Source organism: Centropristis striata, chromosome 4 (genome assembly GCF_030273125.1).
Source record: "Centropristis striata isolate RG_2023a ecotype Rhode Island chromosome 4, C.striata_1.0, whole genome shotgun sequence".
Classification (NCBI taxonomy): Eukaryota; Metazoa; Chordata; class Actinopteri; order Perciformes; family Serranidae; genus Centropristis; species Centropristis striata.
This window is the reverse complement of record NC_081520.1, coordinates 34088423-34113965: the sequence shown is the minus strand read 5'-3', so window position 1 is coordinate 34113965 and position 25543 is coordinate 34088423. Positions and strand designations below refer to the sequence as shown.

At 39.4% G+C, this 25543-nt stretch overlaps 1 protein-coding gene across 2 annotated transcripts in view; it reads right to left on the bottom strand.

Annotated features, from left to right (window-relative positions):
• si (sucrase-isomaltase) overlaps positions 1 to 25543 on the bottom strand; it is a 97925-nt gene that overhangs the window by 54615 nt on the left and 17767 nt on the right. For both annotated transcript variants that reach the window (XM_059331914.1, XM_059331913.1), the window contains exons 9-19: positions 25099 to 25211; positions 24839 to 24964; positions 21355 to 21486; positions 20948 to 21067; positions 14503 to 14616; positions 12762 to 12846; positions 12009 to 12126; positions 9056 to 9227; positions 6615 to 6731; positions 3308 to 3462; positions 651 to 735 (exon numbers count right to left, since the gene is read on the bottom strand). In XM_059331914.1, the coding sequence (XP_059187897.1) occupies positions 651 to 735; positions 3308 to 3462; positions 6615 to 6731; positions 9056 to 9227; positions 12009 to 12126; positions 12762 to 12846; positions 14503 to 14616; positions 20948 to 21067; positions 21355 to 21486; positions 24839 to 24964; positions 25099 to 25211 (1337 nt within the window). The remainder of the gene's footprint in view (positions 1 to 650; positions 736 to 3307; positions 3463 to 6614; positions 6732 to 9055; positions 9228 to 12008; positions 12127 to 12761; positions 12847 to 14502; positions 14617 to 20947; positions 21068 to 21354; positions 21487 to 24838; positions 24965 to 25098; positions 25212 to 25543) is intronic.

The window sequence follows — 25543 nt, the reverse complement described above, 5'->3', positions numbered from 1 at the left end:
GCTTTCCACTATTCTGTAATTCACAAGAGGCCATGCTAAATTGCTTATTAATCAGGCCACTTTGACATGACCGCAATCGCTGTGTATGCACACATACACATGCACGTACAGGCACGTACGTTTACGAGTACACACTGACACACGCGCACTGACACACGCGCACGCACAGACACAGACACACACACACACACACACACACACACACTGAGACAAACATGCACAAACACACGCATACACACTTCTATCTACACTTCTAATCTCCTTGTAATGAGGTCAGTGCTCTCATTAGAGCTGAGAGAAAAGAGGGAGGATATGAAAGAGAGAAGAAAGAGGGATGAGAGGAGGGGAGGGCAACAAAGAAAATCCCATGTCATGTTTTCCCAGTGGAGGTCAGGGTGTGTGTGTATGACTGTGTGTGTGAGTAACTGATCGTCTCATCTGCATCTGCAAGACATTTTTTCTCTGTGTACTACATGTACATTTCTTTATGCACTGTATATGATTACATCTGTGTTTGTATATGATACCATGCACGCAAGTACATCTTGAGTGAGAGTGTATAGTTTCAGGACCAAAGCATGCTTATGTGTGTGTGTGTGTGTGTGTGTATTCTGGGGTGTTTTGTATTTTTTGTTGGTGTGTTGGCTGACCGGGTCTAGTACAGGTGTGATGAGCAGGTGTTTTCCCCAGAGGAACTGGCGATCCACGGACCAGGTGGCACTGTCATGGTAGAACCTTGGGAGTGACAAAGAAGAGTATCGAATCAAGTTGGAATCATTTTCATTATGTTCTGGCTCACAGAAACATGTTTTAGACCTCATTCATTGTGGAAAAGCACCATGCCCCTTACCTCATGCATTATATACTTGACTGTTTAATAGCAACCTTTGGGGCAAATGGATGTCAGTATGCAAATGATTGCATTACCACTGTTTCCACCATCATACTTCATTATTACATTTTCAAATTTAACACAATTGAAAGAAAGACAAAAAAACACACTGTTGCCTAATTAAAATGTCATATCATATCAAGGGGGTGTCCTGGTGGCGCAGAGTGCATAATAACATACTTTACCATGTTTTGGAAAAAAATACTCTAAATACAGCCACATCCCATTGACATAAGATGCCTATCTCTCTAAAAAAAGTTTTATTTTTAAATCAGATCTCAAGGAATGGCTGTTAAATAATTTGTAGATCTATAAATTGTTTGGTTTATTATTTATTTAGTTTTTTAGTCTGATGTCATCCATGCCTGACACCTCATTCAATCTGCCATCTTGTACTGTGATAGAGTGTGAAAATGAAAAATGAAAATAAGCCTGAATACTTTATTGTGTATTTTTAATCCTGAAAATGTCTTGTATGACCAGCCTGTCATTTATATGTTTAAATGTTTAAAAACATCTATCTATCTATCTATCTATCTATCTATCTATCTATCTATCTATCTATCTATCTATCTATCTATCTATCTATCTATCTATCTATCTATCTATCTATCTATCCATCTATCTACCACTAAAGGTGAATACATACTCTGCAAGAACAGAGAAATTTGTTCTCTCTCCCAGGGGTGCAAAAACAGAATGATGTCATTTTGTTCTTGCAGCCCTGGAAGAGAGAACACATTTCTCTGTTCCTGACACATCATCTGGGCAGAACTTTGTTCTTGTGTGGTGTCCGACAACTATTGTGATTGGTCAGAAATTTGAATTTGAGGTGTGCTGCAGTGGGAGGGCTCGATGAGGACTTCCCAGGAGTTCTGCACTTGAGTTTCTTGTAAGTATGAAATGTCTTGGCCAGAGCTAACTTTGTTCTTGTTCTTGCCACCTCGGGAAAACAAACAAATTTCTCTGTTTGTGTGTTTGAGTATGTGTTAACATTACGGCTGAGTCCTTATCCCAGTGGACCTATAGGTTAGTGTCCGGCCTGAGGTCCCTTTGCTGCATGTCTTCCCCTCTGCCTCCCACTTCCATTCTGCCTGTCACTATCAAATAAATTATGAGAATGTCCAAAAAATAAATAAAAAATCTACTAAAGCTAGGAGCTTTAGTCCAGTTATATTCACGCAGGTGAACAGCGCGGTTATTACAAGCTGTCACGTCGACACCGTTTGCTGACTTGTGTTGTGCTTTTGCGTGTGGATTAGTCTTTTTAAGGAATTGCGCATGCGCATGCGTCTCTGATTTCAGTTCCCCGCGCGTGCTCAGCTGGTTGTCAAACAACTGTCACATCAGGTGCCAAACTAAAGCGGACTTTTCTTGGGTTTTCTGCGCGACCGACACCGCGACCACTCATCCAGGAGAGCACTCGGACCTGGACGGACACACCTGTTACCGGGGTCAAAGGTGAGTGCACGCTGCTGTGCTGCTTGTTGCTTCATGATTGCTTCAGCTTGTGTTTGCCTGGCAGCGCCATTAAGCTAGCTCTGGCTGCATTGTTGATGGTTATTTCTATGCTACCTTTGCTGGTGCTGGTCAATAATAAATTTTTGATGTGCATAAATTATTGGCCTTCGTGGCCTGTGCATGCATGATGTTGTGCTGCTGGCTGGTTGCAATCTGTTATGCTGCTGAATGTTTGCATATTTATTTGCAATTTATCTGATCATTTGCAATGTAACCCATGTGTAGCTACTCTCTTGCATTGGTATTAGCCTGAGCAAAAAATGAAGGTAATGCAGCAGTTGAGGTGATGTCTTGTAGTGTTGCCTGGCAAGAGCTGGCCTTGCCCTGGTGCTCTTGAAATGACAATTTGAAGAATACTTTATGGGCTGAATTGGTTTGGGGCATATTTCTGTAGCCTTTTGTCACTGTGTTGTATCTGCAGACTAAGCAGCCTTAGGCTTTCGGTTGTATAAAGTATTAAATACAGTGATGTGTCTGATTTGACAGATAATGCCAAATAATTTAATTTGAATTACTAGGCAAAATGCTCTATAAAACTTAAAGTATGTTGAATTTTTGATGTCAGAACTGTTATGGAATATTGAATCATCCATCTTTTCTTACTATATGTGAGCTTTTCTTCGCCTCAGTTATGCATAAACTAAACTAGCTTCTTTTTGAAAGTACAACCATATGAAATTATCTGTTTTCTGTTTGGTGTTGGCCATGAGAAGAAGGAAAAAAAATCCATATCATGCATTTCCGTCACCAGAGGATACTTCACTCAAACTTTGATTTGGTGGTTTCCATCAAATCTAACTGTTTTGCTATGACTGGTCAATTTCTTGACTCAAGTATCTCTACCTGAACTAACATAAAAATTACAGTATACTCACAATATATTGAATGACTTACTCATGCATGACAGGACGTACAACAGTTTCGCCTGTGGTGTGGGCTTTGTAGAAGAGTGTGTAGAGGTAAGGTAGAAGAGTGTAACGTATCCTCAGGTAATGCTTAGAGCTCTCCACCAGAGTTGAACCTGCACCGTACCAGGCAGGATCCTGGGCCTGGAGACAGAAAGATGGATTAAAGGGATGGTGTTGATGAAGGAGAAAGATGAAGGGTGGACTGGAAACAAAGATTTGGCTTTTATCCACAGGGTGAAAAAGGGAAACAGGTGCAAAGATGAGAGAGAGAAGTTGTTTGAATAAGGGATCGAATAAATTGGAGGGTAAATGAGGGAAATGGAGAGATGGACTTAAGGTGAGAGGTGAGAAAGGTGTGATGGGAGAAGGAGGAAGAAAAAAATGAATTATTTTTGGTACATCCCCCTATTTATTCTTAATGACTAAGTGGACATTAACCTTAATTAAAGATTAAAATGGAAATTAACTTTACACAAGATTAATCTAAAAGCAGAGTTTGCAAAAGAGAATGGGCAAAAGAGAACTTGAGAGGAAGAAATAAGGGGAAAAAGTGTGTGAGAAAGAAATGGAGAAGTATGATTTAATTTCTATGATAGTGGAGAGCGAGAGGGTGATTAGCTGCTAACAGGCCGTGCTCCTCTCATCTGGCTAATCATTTATGCCCTCGGCACCTCTGAGAGTGTGATGAGGACTGTGTGTGTGTCTGTGTTGGTGTGTTGGTGTGTGTGTGTGTGTGTGTTTGGACTGGCCTGCATGGCTGTGTGATGAGAGCCATGATTAGGGCAAAGCAAAGGTCACACATTAGCTGTCTCGTTTAGTGGAAATCGTACTTCAGATTCATCATCATCATGTCCCTGTCCTCCAGCAAATACACCCCCCCCCATCTCCGTCCCCATCATCCTTCCTCAACACACACCATGTCTTACTCACACCCCCTCTGCCCCCCAAGCATTACCTCAACGCCGTGCTATTTTTGCAGCAGTGACGAGCATGGAAATGTCACATGAAGAATGTTGCGAGAGCATCAATTTTCACGCTGTTCAATGCTGCAGACTGACTTTTCGCGACCATGTTATTTGTGTTCATCTACAATAATAGCTCAGTATGTAGCATCAATATAAACACTGTTGTTGGCTCAGTGGGTGCTTTTCCTGTGTCTCTCTGTGACATTTGATCTGGCATTTACATTTATAGTGTGCTTTATATCTAAATATATATATCTTCTACTTCATCTTCTTCTTTTATTATTATTAATTTTAGACTTGTAGTAGGGGTGTCACAATTTAGATTATAAATCCAAAATCAACCGTAATGAGGTTTCTATTACAATTAACAAAACTAAAAGCTAGTTTGCTTCAAAGACAACGCAGCATAGCTTACCAGTAGCCTGTAGCTGCACTTTTTTATTTTTTATTTTTTTACCATGGCCACAGCTTGTGGTAAAAATGATGCAAAAAAGCAAAACTGGAAAATATTCCCTCTTCCCTGTACCTGTACTTAAGTGATGTGGAACACAGTATTGTTTTTATTTCAATTTAAATAAAATGTTTAAATATGACGGTATGGCTTTAGTGTCATATGCTAAAAATTGGCAAAAAATATGTGATACTAAATAGCATGTAGTGGTATTCAGAGTGAATAAACAAGGCTGCATAAACTTACTTGTATGCAGGCTAAGCCTTCAGTAAACGGTAGAAAAACTAGAGATTGCGCAAGAAAATAACAACAGCAACAACAAAAAAGAGGTTGCTAATGGGACAACTTTGGCCACTGACGAGAGTCTTCAGGAACTAGTTTCAGTTGGCCGACTTTGGGAAATCACTTCTTCTTTTAATTTTTTAGGCAGAGTGAAAAAAACAGCTGATCAGTCATGTGAGTTACATGTTCACTATGTCAGAAATTATTTGGAAAAAGCTTTTCCATCTCATGTTCAACTATTTTTCAAAAAAGACAAAAACACTTCAAGTGAGTGTAAAAACATTTATATGCATTTTAGATAGAAATAATAATTTCTCTCATGCGAATCTTCAAAATGTGCATATAAATTGTGTGTGATTGAATGTCTGCTTGTTGACTCATGGATTTGGAGAATTGTGACACCCCTGTTGTTGAGAGTTGTTGTCAGTGTGAATCTGGCCTTCCTTGACCCCGACAAGATAAAAAAAAAAAACCTATCCATAACTGATTCACCAGTTTTCAAACCCCTATGCTGAACAATAACAAGGCAAGACAGGCCTCTGCATGTGGGTGTGTGTATGGGGTCGTAGTAAGAGTGATGTCTATCTAGAGAACGGTTGGTTTCACAGTGGTTCTGCTCAATGTAAGCTACAAATGTTAGCATGTGTGTCTATCAAGCTTAAAACCTACGGAAGTAACCCACAATGACAGGGGCATTTTACACTACATTAGGTTCCAGGTTATGTCAAACATTTTTGTTAGTCCTTATTATAGAAGCCTTGTCTTTTTAAATACCCTGCTTTTGTCCATTTTTGTCTGAAATCAAGGACCCATTGTGTTGAAAATGCAGATGAATAGGGGGCAAAAGAAGCTTGACAGGTGAAATAAAAGTAACTAAGAAGGGAAGAATGGTAAATTACAGTAACAGGTTCCATTTCTTAATTTCTTTCTTAATTTATCATTTCACAATACCCCGCCGCAACTATCTCCATAATTAGGACACTAGGGAAGCAATGACATACTATAAAAGCAAGTAGACCTACAGCTGGACTTAAATGAGGTGGTTCTGTGTATGAGTGGAGAGTGATGGCACTATCCCAAAGCCTATGGGGGCCACCTAAGCAGAGATTGCCATGATATTTTACATTACGTTGGCTGTGTATCCGCCATATGGCGCATAATATTACAGTGATTTAACATAATTTCGCATTACCGTTATCTTTTACTAAAGTGTAAAATCTCAACCTCTTTGATGAGTATCAATCTGGCACTAAGCTACTGAGCTTCATTTTACTTCAGGCTCAGATGTTCCAATACCCAGTGCAGCTATAATGGATTTTCAACAGTTACCATTCCCAGTGTTAAACCCCAAATCAGAGATCCCACTGCTCCAGTTCTACCACACCGTTGTACTCGTGCTGCTATGATGACAATCTCCATGGCTACTGAAAGAAGTTTCTATTTTTAACCGCGTGGAGTTTCATAGCACCTATGCACTGTTATGAAATGAAGGGTATACCCTGCAGCACTTTAGACCAAACAATAGCTGTGTGATACATAAATCTAAAACTGACAGTCTAATACAAGAATTGTAGAACAAAATGCCTTTACAGTACCCTGTAGCCTTGAGCGTTGTGGTTCCGGCTGAAGGGATAGAAAGCTCCCACCTGCATCCAGCGACGACATAACTCTTCACTGGAGTCGTCAAAGAATCCACAGATGTCAGCTCCGATCTGAAACACAGGAGGGGACGGCAGCTTGACATTTAGACAGAAACTACAGTGTATTTCTATTAATGTCCTAAATGTTAAATCCAGTGTTTTGGAATGGTAGAGTTGGCATACCATTTCACAAACTCTGAGCAAAGGGGAAGGTGGAGATTGTAATGTCACAATACCAGCATTTTCAACATTGATACAAAACTAGTACAAGCATATATATATATATATATATATATATATATATATATATATATATATATACAGTACAGGCCAAAAGTTTGGACACACCTTCTTATTCAATGCGTTTCCTTTATTTTCATGACTATTGACATTTAAATTCATCAAAACTGTTAATGAACACATGTGGAATTATGTACTTAACAAAAAAGTGTGAAATAACTGAAAACATGTCTTATATTCTAGTAAGCAAAGGGTGGTTACTTTGAGGAATCTAAAATACAAGACATGTTTTCAGTTATTTCACACTTTTTTTGTTAAGTACATAATTCCATATGTGTTCATTCATAGTTTTGATGCCTTCAGTGAGAATCTACAATGTAAATAGTCATGAAAATAAAGAAAAACGCATTGAATGAGAAGGTGTGTGTCCAAACTTTTGTCCTGTACTGTATATATATATATATATATATATATATATATATTTTTTTTTTTTTTTTTTTTATTGCAGGACTCAATAGGAATCTAACTTGGTTTACATATTGTCATGTTCTTCATACTTGAAGCATTCCTGCAGGTTCATATATTTTATAGCAGACAGAGTAACTAATAATTGTAAAGTTATAAACAATAAGGTGAATGAGTAGATATATAAAAAGGAAAAATAATAATAATGGAAAAAAAACCTTAAAAACCTCTTAATAATTAATTTTTTTTCTTAACAACCCGCACACATTGTTTGGACAGAAACAATAGCTTCCATGCTTTTCATACTAAAATTTGTATATAAATTGTATAGAAGTATGCAGCTTTTGAAACTTTTGACAATCTTCGAGATTGTGTGCTGAAACTGAATAAAAAAATTACATTTTTTTTTTATATAAATATATTCTAAAAGTCCAGGCAGTTTTAAAAGGGAAAACAAACAACCAATTCTGAGCTCAACACATCTGCTGCAGTAGTTTTAAAATGAATAAATAAGATGATGTGATGATAGCTGGCCACATATTTGTCTTTTAAAATGGCTTTCTTGATGTCTGTCCAGTTCAGTGAAGATTTCCTGGCAGACAGTAGATGTGGGCAGTGATCTTCGTTTACATTAATTGCACAATAAAGTCCAAGAAAGAGACTTCAGTCAAAGGCCAGCCCACAGAGACTGCTTGCGTTCTATTGTTTACTACTGGCCACATTTTACAACAGACTCAATGGGAGGGAATCGATCCAAATCCCATTTCTCCTTCTCCCTCTTTCTGTCTCTCTCTCTCTCTCTCTCTCTGTTTGTTTCTGTGTGTGTGTGTGTGTGTGTAAGAACCTTAAATCTGCCTGACACAGTCCCAACAGGATGTAGTTGGCATCTATAAGACCACCTGACGCGCACAGCTGGAGGTGTGTGTGCATGTGTGCGTCCGACTCCCTGTTGTTTTCTCACCGCTGTTTGCACTACAGACACACACAGTACGGAGTACACTAAGGCACTGACTAGCAGCGCATTTTTTCCCTGAGTCTGGTGTTTTTGAACGTGTTCCCGCGAAGAGAGCCGGTGTTCTTCCAGACATTTTAATGGATCTTGTTCCAGGGACACTTTTTCTTGCCTGCCTTTCTGTCGTAATGCTTATGGCCTGAACATAGATCTCAATTAGCAGCTGAATCTTCTTTAAAAAAGACAAAAGGGGGGAAACTTGTGAAAGCCAGAACTGCATGTTAACTAAACTCAAACATGCGATACAAGCTCTAGCCATCTTTCTATGATTTTCTAGAAGGCCATTTTTTTATGCAAGCGTTTCACATACCAAATAGCATTTCATTAATACTGTCTGAGGGGATTCTGTGCCTTAAGTAAGATGTGTGGATGGATATTTGATTAAAATAGTAGACTGCAGTAGACTGCATCTCAGCTGCAAGGTTTCTTGTTCTATAGGGGATTAAAATCAAGCAAAGCATAACTTTTTCTTCTGATAATATAGGTAAAAAAGGCTTAAAATAAGGTCTAAATTAAACAGATGGCATTTAATTTTCAGATATGATGTTCAAATCTATAGTTCAAGTGAGAAAGCTAAAGAAATTACTTGGTGCAGTTCTGTTTTTCCCCCCTGTCAAACTCACTTACTCTAAGCATAATAGGAAGAGCATTTGCCCTTCTGTGAAGGTTTGCTACTCACATAGGGAACCCCAAAGAGCCCGAACTCTAGCATGCCAGGGATGGCCCATTTTATGTCGTTCCAGTTGGCAGCATTGTCCCCCAGCCAGTGACCCGAATATTTTCCCACACCTGGGAAGGAGGAGCGGGTCAACATCAGGGTACGATTTTGTCCAAACACACGCTTCAGAGCTCTGTGGGAGAGACAGAGAGAGAGACAGAGAGAGAGAGAGAGAGAGAGAGAGAGAAACAGAGGGAGAGAAACAGAGCAAGAGAGGGAGAGAAAGACAGAGGTCGTTGAGATAAAAGGGACACAAGCTGAGACAGAACGGGCAACTCAAACGGTACGAGGGTGAAACTGATTTCAAACACACACATATGCTCAGAGTAAAAAGAGTTATTATATGGGAACAAAGCCAGAGCAAGTTGTTCTTTTCTTTCCCGATTGTACATTATTATTTTGTTTGATGAGGGAAATAGAAGCGGCATTGATTTCCATGACAATAAGAAACCCTGATGATGTTTACAAAATGTGTCTCCTGCCAATAATACATTTTAATTAGTGGACAGAGGGAGAAAAAGAAGGGGGGAACGAGAAGGGAGACAAAAGAAAGATGAACTAACTTCAATACCGAAGCAGTGAGTTGGCATGTCCATTTCAGAGTGGGACCATGTGTGTGTATTATGTTTCAGTCTGTGCATACATTTTGTGCATCGTTGTGCACCTGACGGGTACAACTGTAGAAGTACCATGAGTGAAACAAGCTGAATATATTTTAGCTTTGTAGTGAATTGTTGAAAATATATTAAAAATCAATATGTAATGTGTGATGGCCGCACAAATAAATCTAATAAATCACTTTTGAATTGAGGATTTTGTTCTGTTTATAGGGTGATGATGTCATAAAATATGACAAGAGACATTCAAAGTTTCATTTCAGACCTCAATAGAAACTTTGAATGTAATACAGTGACTTTCGGTACAGCCCTAACATGTTTTATACAACAGTTGGGCTTCAGTGACAGCTATTGACCCGACCTGGGGAACTTTAAAATGATAATTACACTCACCGGCCACTTTATTAGGTGCCAAAGTGTACCTAATAAAGTGGTGGTGTGTTATTCTGCTGCTGTAGCCCGACTGCCTCAAGGTTGGGCGTGTTGTACGTGACAGTTTGTGAAATACTGCTTTTTGATCTGCTACGACTTTATGAACCGCTGCCATGTGATTGGCTGATTAGATATCGAGCAGTTGAACAGGTGCACCTTATTAAGTGGCCGGTGAGTGTATATTGCTAAGATAAGAGGATCAGGAGGCATCAACAGTGTTCGGCCTGACCATTTATAACACACTTTTTGCTGAATATGAATTCCTTAATATGTCAATATGAGACAGCCAAATATGGATGGGAAAAGCCTTTCTGTACAAACCAAATGTCATTGCAACTTTTAAGATGGCACAAAGAAAAAAAAAAAAGAATACTGTGCCATAATACTATCATCGTGGAATAATGTCTTCATCTGCCTTAACAGACACTGTCCTAAGCAGTGCTGGGGCTACAGTCAGGAAAACAGTAACACCTGAAAGGTTACAGCAGCGTTTTATTCAAATGCAGTTATATTTTTATTGGCATCAGATATATATTTGAAAGCTTATGGCAGTGATGAGTCAGCAGAAAAAAATGTCTTCAGAATATGCCAATAAGTGGGGGGAATACTGATGAATACTGAATTAGAGTTGAATGTTATGGATGTATACTTTTTTTACTTTTAAGCTCAACATATGTGATATATCTCTGCATCAAGAGGTGTGCATTGCATTTGCTTAGTTTCACAGGGTGTTATTTTCTATCAGACGAAAAACACATTAGTGCAGGTGTGTGCTGCTTTCTAATTGATGCAATTTCCCATACCATCACCATTAGTGCATATTAAAATGCTGGCAACTGACGAACAACTTTAGCCTTGTGTGAAATGACTAGCTGGGGGCTTGGAGACTATAGAGATTCCTGTACGAAGATGAATGGGACTGCAGCCTTTATACCTCTGTGACATTTAAGTGGTTTGTGTTTTGTGCAGCACTTGCTCATGTGCCAGGTTCACTATCTTGACTGTACCATGGTAATAGTCTTGTGCCCTCTTGTGAACCTCCTCTGCTTCACTCTTTTCAAATTGGTCTCGTCTTGTTGCGGTTTTGTGATGGCAAGAAAGATTAGCTACAATTTAGATCCACCTCACTCATCACAATATCATAATCTGTGTGGAATCCAAGCACAGTTTCAGAGCCAAGGCAAACTTTATTTAACTTAATGAGCTTTACATCCATTAGTACAACTTTATTATATGCAAAAAACTAGTATACCACCTGCATGCACACTGCACTGTGCATACACTGTATTGTGTCTGTACTCAAGTAGTAGATGTCCACGTAGTTCCTAACAATACCAACTCATGAGTGTCCTGCATGTATCCCACTTCAACCTGCGTGATGCTTCACCAGTTTCCATATCTCAGTGATCATATCCTATAATCACTTTGATGCCTCTCTGTAGGTTTGTGTAAGTAATGGGCCCTTAAACCGTTTCAGCGGCAGACCCAGATGAGAAATCCATTCACTCACCCAGGGAGCCGCTCTCATTAAAACACATTTCTGCACTTATCACATGGGATCTAACTTGCAAATGGTCACAGGCTTTGATTTAGCCGAGGGCATAAGTCACTGGGCTGCACCGAACTGACAGATTTGTCCGTTGCGCTTTCTTTTTTCAACTCCGTAATTCTGCTGCCATTTCTCAACAGCCTCTGATTCCAGCACACTTGATTTTTTAAAAAGATTTTGTGTGTGTCGCACTGTTTTGACATTACGCGGTGAATTTCGAGTTGGCCGCTGCCTCATTGCTCTGGAGAGGTGGCAGCTAGTTGGCCTGTGAAGCTCAAGCTGGCCAAACTCTTTCTATCATTGTGATTGCACTCACATTTCAGTAGCCAGCACCATAGAGTAGCCATACAGACTGTGGACATCATAGTGGTTCCCCCAGGCCTGCTTGGCATCCATACACAGGGTCTTACTGTACATCACTTCATCCAGAATCTCTGGGGGGAGAGAAAATATGAAGGAGGTAAAGACTTGGGGGTAAGGCAATGGAAAGGCTGGAATGAATACAAAATACGAGTGAGGGGAGGAGAGTAAAGGAAGACGGGGACAAAAGGATCAAGAGACATTGATATATATACTGCAATAGGAAGCGCAATGAGGAAATGAGAGACAGAAAGAGCAATGGAGGAAGAGGATGACTAAGGAGGAGTGCAATAAAAAGGTGGCATCAGGGGAGCATGCCTTTTCCAGTTATGATCATCCTGTCTGGGACACAGTCAGAATAAAAGACATGGCAGAAGAGTCATTTTCAAAATTCCTCACTGGGGAGCCACTATTTTAGATGAGTTTTCCTCTGGATCTGAACTTACTTTATGAGCTATTGTGGTGGATTTATCAACTTGTGCAGAGCATTTGGGCTTCAAGCTGCAATGCCACGACAACCTCTACTCCTTCTTAGTACGCTGTGTAGATTTAAGACTGTTTGTTTGCTTTCAAAGAGTGCCACCGTGACAAAGATTTGAGACTTAGCCTCATATTTAATGGAACACAGGTATTATGGATAAGAAAACTGTCAAAGAACAGTAAGTGCTCAGTTTGATAATATTGCAGAACATATAAAAAAGTATCTTACTTGGAGTGTAGGGAGGGTAGTTGAGGTTGTTATCAGCACATCCCTTAGTTGATCCTTTCTTGAAATTAGCCACCTCGTTCATATCCTGCAAGTGCATCAACGGACTTTGTCTTCATGAAACATAATCATAAGTTTCAGTTCATCATTTTAAACCTGCGGGGTTGCAGACATTTTGTCTCTCCCATCTGACAGTAAGAGTCATTACACAAACACTGTTGACATGTGCTCATTATGTATACCATAGACTGTATATTAAGTTGGACGACGTGTCTCCACTGTACAAATGTGAAGGCAAAATGTCCTAGTTTGTCCTAAGTTAAATGACCCCCTCCCTCCTCAAAAAATCCCTTATTAAAAGTCTTTTAAAATTATAAAAGTCCCATTCAAATTTTAAATAAAAAGAGCCCCTCTCCCTCCAAAAAGTCCCCCAAATTCCTGTTAATTCCCATAGAAAGTTTCCAACTTTGAAAATTCCTGGAATTTTTCAACCCTACAGCCGTCTTGCACTGGAAACATTGTATTAATTGACAGAAAACATATTTTTTTTCTCAAATTAATTTGACAAGTACTTTTTTATTTTTTTAAAGTTTGGCCCCTTTCCTATCCGCTTACATGGAGGGGCCTATACTGCAGCCAGCTACCAGGGGACGATTGTTCCGGCTTTGCCTATAGGAAGCTGTCATGTCATTCATCTTCATATAGTCTATGGTGTAGATGCAGGTTAACATTGTTTACACTCAGATTAGCAATAGGAGGGAATTGGAAATGAGATCTGACATTCACCACCATATTATTTTACTGAATATGGATGCAGCTTAAAAAAACAAAACAAAAATGTGAAAAGTAAAAAGTCATTGTCAGACATCAGCCCATGGATTCCTGACTGAATTAACCCATTGAAGCCTGGAAAGCGGATACGTCGTTTTGTAGTATTTGTATAAGCTCTCAAATACTTTTTGAATTTCATTTCTATCTGCTACAGAGGCTGAAAAATCTATTATTTAGTAGAAGCGTTGACACTTCTGTTGAATTTACAGAAAAATTCAGGTTTTAGGGGCTTATTTTAAAATCGCCCAGAGGTTTTACAGGAAGTTTTAGGCGTCAATGGGTTAAAGCCAATGGGTTCTGCTCATTTGTGATTTGTCAGTTGTATTTGGACTACAAATGGAAACTGATATCTTGTCCTGTTGCCTACCGATTCTGCATTCATAATCAGATATCTGTCTATAGAGATTAATTCATATTTACAAGTCCCACACTCCACCTTTACCTTCCAATTATAATTATGGAAAACAGCCATAACAGTGTTTTGCATCCAGTATTGTCCCACTAAGGGGATCACATCCTGAATAGAAGATCTATCCACATCCAATACAGTTTTTCTGTGATAAACATAAAGTGACCTGGGTTGAGCTCAGGGGTTTGAAGTAAGATGTGAGTTTGTGTGTGTTGCAGCAAACAGCCTGCATAATGAGTGAGCCAAATCCAAATTTCAGCTGAGGAACCATTACCAGCATAATATGAGTTTCAGCCTGTTTTTGTGTCAGCCTGTGTTTGGTGCCCTTTATTGGCTCAACCCACAGCAAAGTAATTGCAACCAAAAATTACAAAAAAATTAAGCTTGCTGCCCCTGTGTGCTCGTAATTGGCTGCAGAATAATGTCAGTTTTAGGATGTTGGGATTGGCGAACACCTAATCAGTGAATACACACCTTCATTTAACGCATTTAAAACTGACTTACAATCCAGAGGGCATCGTGTTTGATCTCCTTGAAGAACATCTCGTACTCGTCAGCCCACCAGTTGATGCAATTTTGGCTGGTGTAGTCTGGAAACACAGTCTCACCTGGCCACACCTGAGAGGGAGAGAATGTTTACAAGCGCTTTTTTAAAAATATAGTTTTGGAGTAAAACTCTGAGAACATTAGTTTGGCATCACTATGCGAGCTTCCCTGCTGACAGTATTCACTTCAGGTTTTGTTTTGGCAAAGCACAATGTTGTATTATTTTCTTTTTTGACAGGACTTCATTAATTTTTTTTGTCTCCTTTCGGTTTGAAAAGCATCCACAACACGTTCTTAATTAGACGAGAAGCGAGCCTACACAACAGCCGACATGTAAACAACATGAAGGGCCATGATCAGCTAAGATGGTGTGGGCGTAGGGAGCTCCGCCGAAGCAGAAACTGGGCCCATGGAAATGTCAGAGAAACAGCTTAGAGATGTGGAAGTGACAAAGAAAAGAGAACAGAAGAGAGATGAAGTATAGGAGGGGGCGGGATTGATGCGTGTGTGTGAGAGAAAGAGAGAGCTAGAGAGCGAGATGGAAAAGGAGAAAGAGGATGGAGAGACAGAAGAGTTGAAGAAGAGAACAGAGGAGAGGAGAAATCGATAATGCAATAGAAATCTCTAGACGTGACTGTGTGTTAGAAGTCGTCCTTAATGACATGTATTGAGAAAAATGATTAATCCACGGAGAAAGGCGGAGATTTGGTGTGTGTATGTGTCCACATTTGTGTGTGTGAAGCCTTCGGTAGAGCACAGTAGATATTAAATCTCAAGGTTGCTCCACGCTAGCTATCTTTTACCTTTACTTCCTCTGCCAATAACTTTACAACCCAGTCCGTAGCAAAGACATGAATCATGCTTACGTACGCTCACGTGCCCACGCACGCACACACACACACACACACACACACAGAGATTTATAGATTTATATTTTTGGCCGCTGGTCAGAACTCCAAGGTCAGAGCTTATTGATAGTCCCTCACAGTTTCCATCTTTCCATTTCCAGTCATTTCCTCCGTCTTCTGACTCCACATTTTGTTTTCCTGACGTCTCCAGCTGCTTACTAATACTGACACCCCCCGGTAAACACTTTCAACAAATCTGCTGGCATTTGTAGGTGCATATCTCACTCTATCTTTATGTCTGTTTGTCTGTTTTTATGCTCCTCTGTCTGCCAGTCTGCCTATCTATGCCATTACCTGTCTGTCTTCCCCTTCTTCTGTCTCTATCTGTCCCTTTGTCTGCCTCTGCTCCAAAGTGTCTTCCCACCTTCCATCTTTCCCCCTTTTTGTGTTTACCTGATAATCTGTCTTTTCGTCTCTTGTCTCTCACTGCGGCTGACTTCCTGTGTGCCTCCCTGTCACTCCACCACTCAGAAAGACAGCCAGTCTGTCTCCCTGTACATTACTCTATAATCTATTATTTGTGACTGTCTGTCTTTCCTGCACCTGCCTTTTCTCTCCGCCCGTGTTTCTGTCTGTCACTCGTACCTTTAAACCCGCACAGACTCCTTTCTCTCTCTCTCTCCGCCGCTTTGTTTACCCCCATCCATTTTTGCCTCTGTGCTTTGAACAGAAATGTTCATCTGTGTGAGTGAGGTCCCGCTATGATTTTTACTCGCACGCTAAAACGTAAGGGCCACCAGGAAAAAGCTTTTATCCTTATCTTTGCTAGCAATTAGCTGTCCTAAAAGCAAAATAAATACGAGCCTGCCTCTGTATCTCCTTCATCAATGACACAGCTCCCGCGGAGGTCGTTTTGCACAGGCCCTACTCTTTTCATAGCCAGGACACATATACTCATATGGAAATAAACTAGAATCAGTTATAATCCTACACATGCGTGCACCGACATAAAGCACAAACAACCAAGAATAGCTTCTCATTTAGAGAAATGGATAGACTCACTTCTTTCTCGCTCTGTCTCTCCCACACACACACACACTCTTGCACACCTAATCTGTGATGCGTCGATGCAGAACATTTTAAGATTAAACACTAATGCGGAATCAATGCATATGTTTGACCTGTTATAAACAGCATGAAAAAGCGATTAGCTGAGGGACTGCGCTTAATCGTGTGCGTAATCAAAAGCAACACTATAAAAGCATGGGAGCAACAGACTTTTAGCCCCCACCTCCACCTCTCTCAGCAGGGGAGAGCTTTTTAAACGCATGCTCTGTGGGGAGAAGGATCAAAAAATAACATACCGCAGGCTTGAACTTCCATTAGGGAATATTATGGTTTGATGGAGGCTGTGGAGTCATACACATAAACACAACAAATGCATATTTTTATGCTTATGTTGCATGCTATATTGTATAATGCAAAGGCTCAAACAAAGACCTTTAGTGTGGTTTAATTTCTCTCAGGGACTCGGCAAGATCCTAAATACATTAAGTAGGAATCCCACCACATTTTACTCAATTCATGCTGACTCCTTGCTGGCTATCCTCAGGCTAGTGTCCTTGTAATGCATATGGGTGGTTGACGTGACGCTCAATTTTTGTGTTCCAAGTGACAAATATTACTAAAATTTGATAATATTTCATTAAAATTAATGTTTTAATATGCAGTTCATTCTTCTACATCTAATCCATCTGCAAACAATGGGTATCGTTCTTCAACTATGCAAATATTCTGTTTTGAACATGACATTTGTCCACCGGTGCAACTGTACTAGGTAGCATTACTTATCTTAAAACAACTGTAATTTAATGAAAAATCAATTTAAATACATTAAAATACTTGAATGCATGTCATACGAGTGTTTACTTAATGAATCTAGAGGATATAAGTGTTAAGGTCCCTATGTAGAGTTATTATGACACATTACATTTTGTCCGCAAAACTGGTGTCCTCCTGGAGCAACGCCATTATGTAGATATAAAACAGGCATTAATGTGACCACCCCATTACTGAGAGGGGTCCTTAAGGAATCAGGAAGGACAGAAGACATCTCTGGAGCAGGTGGACTGCACACAAGATCAGTTCTGTCTCAAATATTTTCATAATATTACTATTTCCGTGCAGTGTTGGAACTGGTCATCATAAGGTAGTCCTTTGGTACAACGCAGTTTAAGTATTGATCTGAATATTTTTTATCAATTTACATTGATTGATAATTGAAAATAATGTAAACCTTAACACTGTTACTCAGGATGAAGAATGTCTCTCATATAGCTAGACTGCAAACTAGCATTGATTTCGAAAATGTCCACTGGTGAAACGCACTGTCCTATAGTACAACATGAAGTCAGTTTCACTTATTTTTTTCCTTTACTCCTATCATAATGAAAATTAACATAGTGAAAGCAAACATGTAAACAAACATTTTTTGTATTACAAGTTTTATTGAAAAATTTGTTTAAATATGCAAAAGAGATATAATCCGAGTCTAAAAAATGAATGGAGGTTAATGGACGACCGCATTTGGATGGCCCGTCCTACCTGGCTGACGGGAGCTTCTCTGTCCTGCTTGGGGATTTCTTCTCCTCTGTTGCCCCCCTCACCTGTGGGGTCCCTCAGGGATCTATACTAGGTCCCATCCTCTTCCTATTATATATTTTACCCCTAGGGGACATCCTAGTCAAACATAACATCTCCTTCCACTGCTTTGCAGAAGATGTCCAGCTATATCTGCCTCTTAATGTTGATGGGCAGGCTGCACTCCAGCCATTGCTTGATTGTCTGGCTGACATCAGATCATGGATGGGTGCAAACTTCCTCAACCTTAACGAGAGCAACTTTTAATGACTAATATAAGTAGCTTTTTTGCATTTTCTCTTAACCTCAGAATTTGAGGACAACACAACTCCAACCTTCCTTCCCTGTTTTGTTAAAGCTAGTTTGATTTCCATGTTGAAAGTGAGAGGCTGAGATGACCACCAAGGAAAGGTCTAGGAAGTTTAGGGAGAGGCTGAATGAAGATCCTGAGAGGAAAGAGAACTTCCTGAGAGAGAGACGCAGAAAGTAAATTTGACAATGTTTGATAATTAATTTGACTTTGTACACGACATGGGCATACTAGTACTCTGTTGTCCAATGGTGCAACGGAATGTCCTGTGGTGCAACAAATTGAATTGTGAGTGGAAAAGGTATTTTAATGAAAAATGTATGTAAAAAGTGTGGGATAGTACAATAATGTTTTATGTTTTTAATCGTCACTATGCAGCTATAAGGATGAAATGAAGATTCCTTGGGTTTTATACCAATTATAATGAACGTAACCCAGGCATTTGGGTGAAGTCTCTATGTGTACATCTTATAGTATATAAATAACATAATTCTGAATTTTTTGGGGGTATGTTTGATGTGGAAATATAATTGGGACAAACTAATATGCCTTTGGCTTATCTATCTTATCTGTCCAACATTCTCTGAATTAAATAATGACATTCTTTATTGTGTTGTACCGGTGGACACATTTTAGGACTACCACACCAAAAAGTGAATAATATGTGAAGAATTAGAAATGGACACATTCAGTTTTGAATTATTCACATATAAAGGAATATAATTATATATCATTTGACATATATTTTTGAATTATTATTTTTTTCACTTTGAATTTGATTTCACGTCAACCACCCATATGTTATTGGAATTGATCTTAATGCCATGTTCCTGGAATCAGATTAATATATAGTATTAATTTTCCAAATACCAGACTCTGACCACGCTTGACTAAAGAAGGCTTACTGGTGGCTTACTGGTGCTTACTTAGGGCCAAACATGCAGCACAAAATGCACCCCATACTATTAAAACAGGCCTTTATGTTCTACAGTGTCCGCATCTAATTTACATTAAAGCCCAGAGATGATCACCACTTTCCCCTCGCCTGACCTTTACCTTAAATGACCCTATGGTAGCTGCCGCCCTCACACATATTGAAGGATGTGTTTATAATAAATGTGCCAGTGAAAGATATTGGAGATTCTGAATTTTCCAACATCAATATTCAGTCTGATACTAAACTTAATGATCTAACAGCTCGCCACCAGGACCAGCCCACATGCTGTATATCAATATCAGACTCAGTGAAGACATGTTGGTATGAAACTGGATGACCTCAGGAATCCACTGGTACCAGCCATGTCATGGTAGCTTATAATAACATGTTCCAATGAAGGGGTTTGCATGATTTCATACAAAATTGACTACGCTGCACTTATATAGAGCTTTCATGCTAAAACTTTTGCTGTGTGATTCACATGGTATCCTATAAAATGTGACATGTGACGAGCACTATTGTACCCTATGGAAACCACAAAAAAACAAAACCACTTTCCTTTTGCCTGCTGTATTTTAATATTTCGGCATACTGGGGCCCCCATAATGGAAATCTGAGACTGTGGGATTCAATGAGCCCAATTGCATTCATGTGTAATGATGTGCCATAGTAGCATGTCATTGTAGTAAGACTATTTTCTGAATCTAGACCTCACTGTGACCTCTGAAACTTTACCACCACTTGAGACTGAGTGCCTTTAGTGGGTGTATGGCATCCTTGGGTATATCAACAAAAAGAGGTTTTCTTAGCCATTATCAGAACTGAAGTAAAGGTCATCCATTTACCAAATAAAGGTTTCTGAAACCTGAAGTTTTTGAAACCAAATCAGAGCATGGGTTTATTTCAGCGGTGTTCCTTAAGGTCTTGGTGTCTTGATGTGATATTATGGAGGCATTTTTGACCCCTTTTTTTAATTTCAAAATTTTTTTCCCAAATTTTGTTTATCATGATAGTTTCTGGGAAAATATATTGTCCTAAAAATGTGTTATCGTGACAGGCCTAGTCAGGATGCATGACTGTTATAAACGTAAATAAATGTACTTGGCTGCATCTCAAATTAATCTTCAGTTTCCCAGCATTCAGTTGATGTACACCACTTCTCTGTGGCACCAACTGTTGATCTGTGTCGATATTTTTTATAGTGTATAGAATCCAACAGTTTGGATGTTCCTGAGACTTGGTACATCTGGAAACGATCAAGTGATTTAAATCTTGTCTGCTGCCAATTACAATGCTAAGTAGAACAGAAAGTGAACCTCTCAAGCTTGAGTATGGCTTATACCTTTACTATATGAATGTATTATCAGTTATAATGACGAACACCACTCTCAGACTTAACAACTGCATTTGACCGGTGCTTCACAAACATTAAGCTTGACCCAAGCAGGACGTCTTTACAACCTGATGACCTGAATATCACTGTGGCGAGCCATTTAGACGAGATGGAGACATTGGACATCCGTGGGATGGAAGCCTGGCGTTAAAGAGGCATTACCATCTGGAGGAGGGAAATCTTTGCTTGAATGGAGATAAGTGTCTAATCAAGGGGCCACTAAGTTTCATCTGTATGCATGCTCCAGTTCTCTCTGGCACCCAAATGCAGCTCACCTCTCCTAACAGAGGAGTCTTCCCATCTGATTCAGTGACCCAGGCGTTCTGCTGAGTCCCGCGGTCATAGGACTCATATGGAGTGTTCCCAACCCTCTTACTCGTGGCGACTGCAGGGTCCTGGGGGCAAAAGAATATGTTCATAAGGATATGTAACAACAGTCAGTCATAGTCATTTGGCGCATTTGCAAAGCTGTCTTTGTAGTAAAAGTTGGGAAATTTTTGAGTGCAACATTCCTGGTTTTATGATAGAAGCAATAAAAACATAAATCAGCAGCCTTTTTTGAACTCTCACTGTGTAAGTTCATCATTAACGGATTCAGTGATTTGAGATGGAACTTACTTTTTTATGACAGCAAGCTCCTCTAGTTTAAAAAAAATAGTTGAAGAGATGAAGTGATTCTTACCAGGATTAGGATGTATCTCTGTCCCTCCTTATGAAGGTAGTCGTAGAAGCCAGGCAGCTCGCTGAACTTGACTTTGTCATAAGTGAAATCTTTCTTGTCCTCCATGTAGTCGATGTCAGTGTACTGGATGTCCTGCATGAGAAGAAGGAACATGTTCACTGTATGGACACTCAGGCACAGGGGTAGAAGAAATCATTATATATATTTACTGAAGTAAAAGTTGTAGAACCACACTATAGTTTACAAAAAAAGTCCCATAGAATATAACTCTTACTAAAAGTAAGATAATCAGCATTATTGGATTATAAGGGTTAGATTTTTATTTATTTGTTTTACAGCTGGGTAGGTTAATCTAGAACAATTTATGATTTTTACTAGTTGATGAATATTTGTATTAATAATAATAAATAATCTGCAAAGTAACTTGTTGAGTTATCAAATTAAACCTCAAATTGAAAAATGACAAAAATATTAAAGGGAAACACAGCAACTAGTGACCAAAGCTCTTAAATAATTCTAATTAAGTAAAATTAAAAATAATTATTTATAAAATGTAGTGAAATACAAGTAGAAAGTAGCAAATATTAGAAATCTGCACATAAACTACAAATACCCCAAAATTGTAAGTGCAGTAATGTAAAAATAAAAATAAACATATTTAGTTAGATTACATCACTGCTCATGGCATAACTTATATTAATGTGCAGTTCAATAAAAAAGAAAAATAGTCGCTTTGAAATAGTCCTTTTAAATATTGTTATATGCGTACCTTGATGAGTTTACTTCAACTAGGTTAGATGTCATTAGATATTCAAAGCTTAATTGGAAATGCTTAAATGCTGACATGGCTTCCATGTATTAAAATAATTTTTGCATCCTGCATTAAAGTAATTAATTAAAAATGACTCTTAATGCCTCTTGAAGTTACCCATTCATGCCTTCACTTCCGTGGATAACGTGAACGCATCCTCCTAGCGCAGTATATTCCCATCTCAGCATGGATAATAAACACCATTAAACATTCGCCAACAACAAAAAAAAATCTGCTAGCTTGTCTGACCTGTCTTTGCTGGTTTTTTGGAGACCTGATGTGAGCACTAACAACTTGGCTAATGTGCTGCTAAACCTTGGGAGGACAATGGGAATGTTAGCACATTTTTTTTTTTCTCAGGGTGTGACTTTATGCTTGCTCTCTGCCTGTCTGTTGTCTGCCAAAATCTACTTCATATCGATAGAGCAGATGGTTTGGAAGGCTCTGCCAGATCCTTCCTCTAATGGTAATCAGCTCCAGACATATTAGGGAGAATGTGATAATGCCCTCTGTGGTCTATCTAATGGTTATCAAATATGTCCCTGAGTACAGCAGGAGAGGAAGCAGCTGCATCCTAATGTCTTTGGATAGGAAAGAGAGATTGGAAATTATCAGAGTGAAATATTGAGATGGCTTGGAAATTTGTTTGTGTTTGCTCTTTAAATAAGACCGGGTTCAAACTGCCTCCTTGATTGGTGCGGTCTTTGCTGAGTTGTGATACAGTTGAAGTGTTTTATGGGGACATTTAAAGATTTGGATTAGGCATTTACCTCAGTAATTAAGGAAGAGAAAGTACATCAAACATCAGAGCTCCGCGTGGAAGAGACTTCTTACAGTTACTATGCGCGAGCCCAGACGAAGATAAGCAGTAAGGCTCATTCCCAAGAAAATGTCAACCGGAGCTGGTATTTATCAAGTGTCTCAGAAGGAAAGAGGTGTTGGAGTAGTTTTAACATTCAGATCAGGATGAATGAGATAATGAAAGGAACTCGGGCGATTGATCTTTGATCAGCGCTAACATTCAGTGACGCTTGAAAAATAGTTGTCCTGGGATTGAACCTATAGAGCCCAGTAGACTCTCCATTATTTGACAGAAAGCTGGATTACCCCGTCTAAGCTAAAGGCCATCCCTATCACTCTGACTGTCTGTCGAACTCCCGATTCAACCTTCATATCACGTCTTCACAGATAGTGTAGTGGTTAGGGCTCTTGCCTCTGGAACCACACAGTAGTGCATGAGTGGTTCAAATTTAACAAGGGGTACGCAAGGTGAGGTATTGATTTCTTTCAGCCCACCCCAAAAAAACCCCAAAGCTTTACAGCTGTGGTAGCAGCTAAAGAAATCCCAAGCTGCCCATACTATGCATTGTCTTGTTTTGGGATAGTTGGTCTTTGTTATTTATATTTAGTCCTAAGAAGACTGCTGCAGCCCGCTTTGAAATATCTGAGGTTAAATTAAAATACTTGCCTCCGTTTTGTCCCCAATTTACATTTCTTGCTTGGCAAAGAAAAATTCAAAGACTACTGTTGAATGATAATGATGCCATGCTTTTGATACTTTGTGTGGATTTGTCATGCGGTTTCTCATTAGGAACCTTTTTCTCTTTGAGCCCCTTTACACCTCACATCAAAAAGCATTTTGTTTAACAGGACTGCAAACAGATAGTGCTAGACCACAAGGAAATGCAGGCACAAATGCACCTAAAACACACTGAGGATGGATTGTGATGTGATCGGCCAAACCACCTCCGGAGGTGGTCAGGGACGCATTATGACCACACAGAACACAAGTGTTAATGCAGTTGCTTTTTCAATCCACATACAACAAATACAAGCACGGGCCTCCACAGGGCTGAATGCCTGGGCGCACACAACTTTCAGCCCAGAGATGAAGAACATCTCCATGCAGCAACAAGAGAAAAGACCCGTTAGAAAAAAAAAGAGATGACAAGAATCAAAGTGCTGCCCAGTGTGGCGCCGTTGCTGGGAGCTGAGAGTGGTGGACGGTAAACATCTAAAACCTCACAAACTGGCAGTGCTAACGACAAACCTTGGCAACATGTCTATTCCTCATGCGGTGCTATTTGGCTGGTATTGGTCAGACTACAGCAGCCCAACGCCTCCTATTAAAAACAGCTGCAGCAGTAGGAGGCAATACAGAAGAGAGCTGTGTTCGGCTGTTTGAGCCGGACAGAGCGATCAGATCTCAGGCTGAATGTGGACACTGGAGACATAATAATATCTGATGTAAATGTAATCAGGTCAAATAGTTTCTAGATACAATCTAGATACCAGACACATTTAAATTTCAGGTATAAATGGGACTTTTTGTCACAACGCCAGAATGCTATGGAGTATCTTCAGTCCAACCTCAAAATGATATATGATTTTATTGTGCATTTATAGTGTGATAATAAAAACTGGGCAAGCAAAATATGACAAGAATTTATATGGTTGAGGTTTACAGTAGAGCTGAGATATTGTGTGTGTGAAAGTGTGAACACGTGATAACATTTATGCACCTGAAATCCATGATATGTTTTTTTTAAATTCATATTTTCTTCACAAGAATATGAACACAAAATGACAGACTGCAGTGGCAGCAAAAGCTTTAACAGCAATTTCAGATTGTCAGACATACTGCATACAGACAGCAATAAGACAGGATCTTACATATGGGATTTCCACGGCACGGTTCCTCTCCACTGTTTTTTTGACCTCACTCAGGCTGCCGTAGTCCCAGCGAGAAAGCTGGAAACCCAGGGACCAGTAAGGCGGAATGACAGGCCTGCCAATGAGCTGGACAACATAATTCGACATATTGTTAATCTGATTACTGTGCCAGGGCAACTTACAAGCCACATTTGCAAAACAGACTGCCTGTATACTCTTATATATGCTCAAAAACACACAGGTAATTATTTGTGCCTCACCACAAGGAATTCCTGCACAACTTGTTCTGGCGTGTCTCCAAAGAGAATGTAGAAGTCAAGGACTCCTCCGATCGTCCTGTAGGTCACAGCAGGAGCGGGCTGCAAAGTCACCTCTGGAAAGAAAGACACAAAAGATGGAAACACTGCAAAATAAATCCTTTTATAACAATAAATCACACTGCAAAAAAGCCAACTTGTATTTTTTGGCCTAAAACAGTGATTTAATTTGGTAAAACTTGGAAATATAAATTATTGACATTTAGGGCAATAATGTAAGTTAGCACAACAAATGAAGCCAGTTGTCTGCTCAAAAACAAGTTTGTGAGTTGTTGTTACTTATATCTTTAAGTTGGGGTTCACAACAAGGGACAATAGTTCTGCTAACTCTTATTTCTTTGTTGTGAAATTCAGTCATTAGCGAAAGCTAGCGGCTAACTGATGCTAG